Source organism: Sceloporus occidentalis, unplaced genomic scaffold (genome assembly GCF_023333645.1).
Source record: "Sceloporus occidentalis isolate IW3139 unplaced genomic scaffold, rSceOcc1.0.p SCAF_45, whole genome shotgun sequence".
In the NCBI taxonomy this organism is placed as follows: domain Eukaryota; kingdom Metazoa; phylum Chordata; class Lepidosauria; order Squamata; family Phrynosomatidae; genus Sceloporus; species Sceloporus occidentalis.
This window is the reverse complement of record NW_028317025.1, coordinates 2,823,527-2,831,824: the sequence shown is the minus strand read 5'-3', so window position 1 is coordinate 2,831,824 and position 8,298 is coordinate 2,823,527. Positions and strand designations below refer to the sequence as shown.

General features: G+C 38.2%; 1 protein-coding gene across 1 annotated transcript; it reads right to left on the bottom strand.

Annotated features, from left to right (window-relative positions):
* Positions 1-238: 238 nt before the first annotated feature.
* Positions 239-4,494, bottom strand: LOC149289465 (DNA-directed RNA polymerases I, II, and III subunit RPABC1). Its single transcript, XM_089490584.1, has 7 exons — positions 4,438-4,494; positions 2,756-2,930; positions 2,552-2,667; positions 2,367-2,447; positions 1,536-1,594; positions 905-983; positions 239-304 (listed from the first exon to the last, which is right to left on the bottom strand). The coding sequence occupies exons 1-7, from the start codon at positions 4,492-4,494 to the stop codon at positions 239-241; spliced, it is 633 nt and encodes a 210-aa protein (XP_089346710.1).
* Positions 4,495-8,298: the final 3,804 nt, after the last annotated feature.

The following is an 8,298-nucleotide window of genomic DNA, read 5'->3' as shown; positions in this document are numbered from 1 at the left end:
CCTCTAGCCAAGTGGTCTAACATAGCTACAAACGAACGGGAAGCTATCATGATCTGCACACTCTCTGGAAGGTTTTTTTTTTCTTCTTTAAAAATAAAAATTAAAAAAAAAAGGAACCCAAAGGACAGATCATCCATCTTCATATCCATCCATCCATGTAAATTCCAACGAGAAGAGACCACCACATGCAGCAAATCAAAGCTGCTACAACAGTCCATGTCCTCCTTACGCGAGCTCTTCACTGTACTAATCTGTATGTGATGTAACGGCCAGCAGTCTCACTAGGCCGTATGATCTTAACAACCTATCAAAAAAAAACAAAAAAACGGGTGAGTTTATTCATGGCATAATAAAGCATTGTAGGATATACCAGCACAATCTAACTTGAGAATTGAGTGCCTAGTGCCGTTCAGATGCAATCATTGGTCTGTTTTTAAAGACATTTTTCGTAGTTGGTTCAGTTGCAGTCAAATGACAGCTGTAAGGCCTACCTTCTAACTAAATTTCAAACCACAAAAGGAAATATCTAGTCCACTTTACAAAAGGTTGGGCATTTGGAGTACTTTAGCATCTTGATTCCTATGGATTTGGCAAAGTTCTCTTTTAGCAATTGCTGCATGCAGTGGACCACAAGGCGTATTTTTATCTTTCATTCAAACTCACGTTTTCACAACTCCACACACGTTATGTTACCATACGTTTCCTTGGAAATTTCAATTAAGACATCTACTCTGTTCACATCAGAGGTAATCTATTACATGCATAATTCTCCAAGCTTCAGTTCGCTATTTCAGATCTCCATTTAAGAGAGGAGGCAATGCACTCTGTATGCCAGTCACGGGTAAGGCAATCGAAGTGGACCTATACTCTTCCAGATACACATTTTGTGGGCGATGTCACTTACCTGACCTCTCTTCAATCCAAAATATCGTGCTACTGGGTCACCAGCCTGGATACGAGGAAGCTGGGATTCCCTCAGTTTGCTATAGAAATTAAGGAACTTAAAAGACAGCGTCATATTCTAAAAGATAGTGATATATGGCAGATAAAGCTTTAACTGGCGCAGAACAAAAGATTTATCACCAGAATACTTCACAAGTAGAAAGGGATATGCCATGGACCTGCCAGTATTGTGGATATGGCCAGTGTACAGTACATGAAACCCAAGATTGTAGAGCTTCTAATATGATAAAAGGCATCCATCATCTTAAAATGCTCTACACATTTTCTTTAAATGTCCCAAGATTATATAGGTATTCAGAGAACACATCAGAAAAGTAGGGTAAAGCACCTCTACAGAGAAAAACAATATTTACAGATGCCTCAAACAAATGTGAGGAAATTGTAGATTTGGTGACATACAGATTTAACCCTTAAATGGATCAGTGTTTTCATAGTAAATGCATAAAAATAAACGCAAAGTAAATTTAACATATAACTAGAATAAGCCTAACTATAATAAGATTAAATGTATTAAAGTTTTTTTTGTTTTTTTTTAATCAAACCCTCAAATGGCTGAAAGACAAAAAGGATACTATCGGGCGAGCAATTCTGTAACTTCATCCTTAGTCATCACCACATGCTCTGGAACAAGCTGAAAAACAAGATAGAAGACACTGGTGTGAGAATCAAAAGGGCATATATATGAAATGTTTAGAACTGAGTAAGGATGTAAAATACACAAAGGACTATGGTATACACCAAATCAAGATTTGCCACTTTAACCCCTTCAGGACCGGAGGGTCTTGTTTGCACTAAATGACCAGAGCAGTTTTTGTGCTTTTGCTATGTCTTTATTCAACTCTGATTACCCACTAACTTTTTTAGTGCACCCCCACACAATATATATTTGTTTTGTTTTTTTGCACAAGTAGGGCTTTCTTTTGAAATAGGAAATAAATAATATATACATATATACACGAGTTTTTTTTGTTTTTTTTACATGTGGTATGCTGTGAGCAGCCAGAAAAAGAAAAACTGCTAAACAAAAGAATATAATTTTATTGACATCCCAAAATATATTTTATTTAACCATTTGGGTGCCTGTCAGTCCTAAACATCGCAGTATTTTTTTTTATTTATTTTTTTTAACAAGCCCATTTTATCCAAACACAGTATTTCAGTACATGAAATGAGTGAAACAACTTGTGATTTGTATTCAGAAACACCCCCTGTTTTTTTAAACAGTGTAACAAAAATCGGCAAGGGTTTAATCATAACATTTTACGGTTCAACCACTGTAACACGAGGGATGAAAATGATATATCCTGTATAGGTATACTCTATTCAGGGTATGCAGCCCTACTCTAGAAAAACAAAACTATTTCCTATCACATTCTGCGTTAATCGGAATGTTTTTAACTCACCTCATGCTCTGTGATATTAATCAGGAGCTCCTGCTGCAGAAACTGCTCTAGAATGTATTTGGGAGCCATGTCCACCAATGACTGGAAGCAGGGAAGAAAATATAACAAAGTATCAAGGAGCTGCAAGAACTGTTCAGAACAGAATACAGCAAGTGTTTCAACATGCAGTTAGTATACAGTATTACCTGCTTGGCAGATGGAGTCATTCCTTGCTGCACCACAATAATAGCTCTAGTAATATTTTCCTCTTGCATCCTTTGGCAGTACATCTTAATGGTCTTTATACCAACTTTGGGCTCCTCTGAAGAAGAAAAAGTCATAATTACATCACATCACCATTTTATTCCCACACTTAAGTAAAGTCCTCCAAACATACTGTGGCAAATTACCTGGGAAGAATACAAACATCTGGTCAGTAGGATCATCATTATGAGCCACCAACACAGTAAGATCTGTTCTTCTGGGACGGCCCTCACTCGGCTTGTCACCAAACTGGCTCTTAAACTCGTCTAGCGTTTGATCCAACTCATCTTGCGTTACCAGATAACCTCGGTCATGGCACAGCTGTGGGAATAGAGCACAAACCAAGTTAAATTCACAACCAAAGATGGAACAACTATAACCTCTTTAATGTGTTTGCTTTAGGCTATTAATATTTTATTCATGTCTCGCCGCTGTAGTCTGCCCCAACATGGCACCCTTAAACCACTTATCAAATCCCCAATACCAGTCTGGATCAGAATTATTAAAAGGGAAGGAAATAAATATTTGAATGTAAATGACATGCAAAATTAGAACCAGTATAGATTTACCTGACAGGGTAACAGAAAACTAGTAGACCAATGGGAACAGTTTGTATAGCCTATCCAGACACCAGTATGACATCTGACTCATGAAAGTGGTTTGGATATTAAAATAGTTGAATGGATATGGCAATAGTTAACGGTGAATATTCAGGAGGTACCTCAGGGGTCTCTACTGGGACACATACTACTAATTAGCCATGTTGCGAAAGTCGTGAAGGTAAGATGTATGTTTTTGACAGACAAATACAAAGGCCTGGAAAAGCGTGGGCATTCCTAGTAGAATAAAAACAACGGTTAATGATTTAAGTATATAAAAGAATAGCAGAGAGTGTGGTAGCTAAAGTTCAAAATAATGCATTTGGGACAAAAAAAACCCCCAAAACTAAAAAAAGAAATGCAAAATATAGTATCTCTGTCCATTCCTCAAACATAATATTTTGTACAGTTCTGAGGATCATCGCCTTAGACAAATATAGATATTCTGTAGGTAATAAAACAGTTTACAGGAATTAAAAAAAATAAAAAAAAAAATCAGTAATGACTTAGGGATCTTAATATGTATATCTTAGAGAAAAGAATGAAGACTAAAACAGGATTTAACAAAGTACAGGAGGAAAGTTTATTTAAAAGAAGTACAGGAAATATTAGAACATAGTTTTCTTTTTTTTTTTACTTTACTGATGAATAGTGTATAAGTGGCAGATGCTGATCCAGTGAGGGGATTTAAACATGCATTGGATGGGGATAAAGCTATTCTGAAGTCATTACATCAAGGAAATGGATAGACCAGATCGGCCGAATGCTTCTTATTCCCCGGAAGACTCTGTTTCTGTGTGCATTCCCGAGATGAACTATTTTTTTTTAACACTGTCGGTCTCCATTTAACCCTTTACACCCACAGCACCTTTAAAGAGTTAAAAGAAACCGCGGCAATAGTTCCACAGGGCAGACACATGGGGCTCACTTCCCTACATATCATACGCACACAAAATATAATATATATATATATTATATATGAATCCCTTCTTGAAATAATTATTACAGCATCCTATGTAATTCAGTTACTGCGAAGCACATTGATCTCAGCGCCATACAAACCCGACTTCTTTAGACTTAATGCACTTTTCCGGCATGGTAACCATTTCAACGGTGATGATACCACTCGTGTTGCAAGTTGCGAGCTCTCCCGCGCTACCTTATTTTAAGTTAGAGCCCCTTAAAGGTCTTGTGTTTGTTTGCGGCTCTAATGCAAAGCAATCTTTTACCTGCATAATGGTCTTACGAATCTTCCAGAGCCGGTAGGTTTCCTCATCATCGTCCATGTTTCCCCCACGAGATCTACAAGGTAGTAGGTACTGAAGAATATAGCTGTCTAACCACCGCCTGATCGCTGCGAAGACCTAAACTAAAGGCTGCCTTTACCACTGCCTGTTTACCAGAAAACTCAAACAGGGAACGAAGACCTCTTTTAGGGGTGTCTTTTGAGTTGCCTGATTGTTGCAAGAGTACTGGGCCGCGAAGCTGCCCAAGCATTGCCTGATAAACAGGAGTATATGGAAACTGTGAGAGGCCGTGTTTGTATGATCGTGATGAAGACCCCAACCTGCACTTTAATCTGCATAAGGAGCGTCACGCACTGCGCATCGGGTGAGTGTCTTCCCTAGTGACCCGTAATAACTAGTTTTGTCGGCAGTCGTGTGTTTCTGCCATTTTTCTGGTGGTATACACTACTTGGCTACATACCGAATATGATTATTCTGTAATAATATCTAATTGCGCGTATGAAATAAAACAGGAGCCCCACAGCTAGCCAGGAACCCTGCACAGCACAGAGCGCATCAATGGATACCTGAAGAATTTCACTAAAGTTTCCAGTCTTTCTCTAATACACTGTAGTAACATAACCACCTTTTTCAAACAAAACAAACAAACTTTGTGGCTCTTCCTTCTGACTTAACGATTATTGTTATTATTTATTGTTTTTTATAGCACTATCATATTCCACAGCGCTGTACAAGTATTACCTGCATGATTATACCTCACAAGTGTCCATCTCTTTTGTATTATCTCAAAATGTTTGGTGGTTATAAGTGTATCCCCATGTTATACAGTTCTAAAAGTTACAATAATAGGAATAGAAACAGCAGAAATGGAACTAAAATACATGATTCTTCTTCTAAAAGCCATGCTTGGTTATGAAAATACACAACTACAGGTCACAATATAACATAACAAGTACAATTCCTAGCAACACCTCTAACCATGTCCCTAAGACAAAGGTGTCCCTCTTTGGCCATTTGAAATGCTGGGGGGTATGCTTGGTGAATGTAAAACTAATACCCTTCACACACACATTGAACACGGTGTATGAATTGTACATACTAACATTTGTCAGATTAAACTGCAGCATGTAGAATTCATTAGTGTCTGGACAGCTCTACAGGCTACTCTGTTTGTGAGGAACTTAGACACTGACATATAGATGAACGAACGTCCCCACACTGTGGGTGTTAGCAAAGTGCACACGCTGAATTTCTGGTCAAATGGATATATCTATTCGGACAAAACACCTCTACCTTAGGTCTTCCTAGTCGTGATGTCAGATGTGAAAGCTGATTGATGGACTATTCAGCTGAGGAACCTAATAGCTACTCCCAAATCTACTCAGAATTCACAAAGCAGGCATACCCAGCTTTCAAGAAGATGCTCAGCTTTTCAACCTGACACTAAAGGTCCAACCTTAGAGAACTTCTGCCAAAGAAAGAGCTTGACTGGCTGCATCCAGACTTAAAGCGTGGCCTAAACCCGCTCTAACACAGTACACCGTACCTTCTTTCCATGTTCCCGGTGCCACTAACCTTAGACTCACCCCTGACATGCCAACACCATATGCTGACACCCATACTCATAATAACACCGTATGCTGACACTCACCCACTCACATATGCTAACACACACTTATGATAACACCATACAGCAACATTGTATTTCAAAGAAATAGTGTTTTATTTAAGTACACATAACACCCCAAACCAAAATCATAAAATAATTTGAGCTTTTTCTGGCTACATGTGAACTTCCCCATAAGACCCAGCTAAGACTCTGGAAACCTTCACCAGACAGCACACAGGTCCAGGCAGATAATGCTGCACTTGGCTCAGGGTTCCACTTCAGGGCCTCTCATTGCCGTGGTTGCGCAGGAAAATGTTCTCTTCCCTCAACAGTCTCTCAGATTGTGAGGTTCCAGGGGCTTAAATGTCACACATCTGTGCCTGATGCAGGCTTCATAAGAATCCCAGACTAGATCCTGCAAACCTGGCTTGGGCATCCAGTCTGTTGCAAATTTGGAGTTGGAGCAATGGCCAACCCTACTCTCCAAATGCTGCATCCCAGGAGACACAAGAGACACATCTCCCAGGGGCTGTACAATGCTACATAAAATACAAATATATACACTTACTCTAACAATATTCACACACACATACTGACTCTAACAGTACAGTACACAAACATACACTACCCCCGTCATGATGGAGAAATGTGCCAGTGTCGGCCCTTAATAATGCTGAATAGTTATCTTAATTAATATAATCATTGAGCTTTAATTGACTGATTTTTTTTTCTACACCGCTAGACTGAATACTGCCTCACAAGAGGAACATGCCAATGACATGTGCAGCGTATGGATGCAATAACCATTTTTCCAAGGGGTGTGGAAAACAATTTTTCAGGTACAAGTACAAGAAAAAAATATATAAATAAAAAATGTAACACATAATCAAATTTTTGGTATTATTTTCTCATTATCTTCCAATGCATTCACAGCGGACAGATGGACTAAATGGCCATTGACATGCTGTCAAATTCTATGCTTCTGTCTAGAGCATAATTCACAATCTTTCTGAAAGAGAACTGAAACATCCCAGATTTTCTCAAATCTTAATTTGTATACCTAGATACAACATTTGTTAAAAATCAGCTGTCATCTTGGTGCTGGATCACATTTTTAATTGATGTATTATCCTAACATATTTGTGATAATAGCTTTCATACTAAGAGATTCTAAAACCTTCCCTGAAATAATTACTTATTTTCATACCAGAGTTTTGGCAATGTTTTTTAATATATTTGTTCAGCCATGATTCCTCGTTTTTATGTTTAGTGTACTCACACAAGTTATAATTTCTGTACACCTTCTTTTGAAACCTAATAAATAAGATTTATATCCAGCAACATTCCCTTATTACAGTAATACCCTGCATACAAAGTTTTTTTAAACTTTGAAGGGCTATGTTGCTCCCTTACATAGCACCCTTTTTAAAAAAAAAAAATGTAAATACTTTTAGCTTCTGGTGGTTGTTTTTGTGGTTTTTTTTGTTGTTGTTTTAAATAGAGTGTTCTAAAGGGGTTAAAATAAACTAGTGAAACAAATGAGATAGATGGTTTCCCGTACTGGTTTAATTATAGTTCTATTATTAAGATGTATTGATAATAATTTAAAGGAGATATAATAATATAATGTATGTTGTAATGAACATCCTGCAACTTTTAAGCATAGATGTAGAGAATTGTTGTAAAGATTATAATAGATAATCCTGAGTTTTTTGTATTGATGAAACCTTCTGCAGGTTTCCTATGAAAGATCCAGAGCGGCTTTCCAAATGGGTTGCAGCAATGAGGCGGAAAAACTGGAAACCTTCAGTCTCCAGCCGGATCTGCAGTGATCACTTTACAGACAAGGACTACATGCTACGTCCAGGAGCCATGATTCCCCGATTACGCCTGGACGCTGTACCTTCTGTCTTTGATGGGTGGTCCACACATTTAAAGGAGCGGGTTAAAAGGAAAAAAACCACAAAGAAATTAAAGAATGAAGCAGTAGATGCCAGTGATATGGAGATTCTGGATAAAGAGCAGGTAATTTGCTGCACATTTCAAGATCTGTTCAAACTTATTCTGTAGCTGAAAAGTCATACATGGCTTTATACATAGTCTCATTGCACAGTGCTGCTGAATCTGTTGTTACTATGTACATAGTAATTCTCACGATCTACCCTCTCCCTCCCTACCCCCCTTCTCATGATCTACCCACTCCCTCCCTACCCCCCTTTGTAGGTCACTTACTG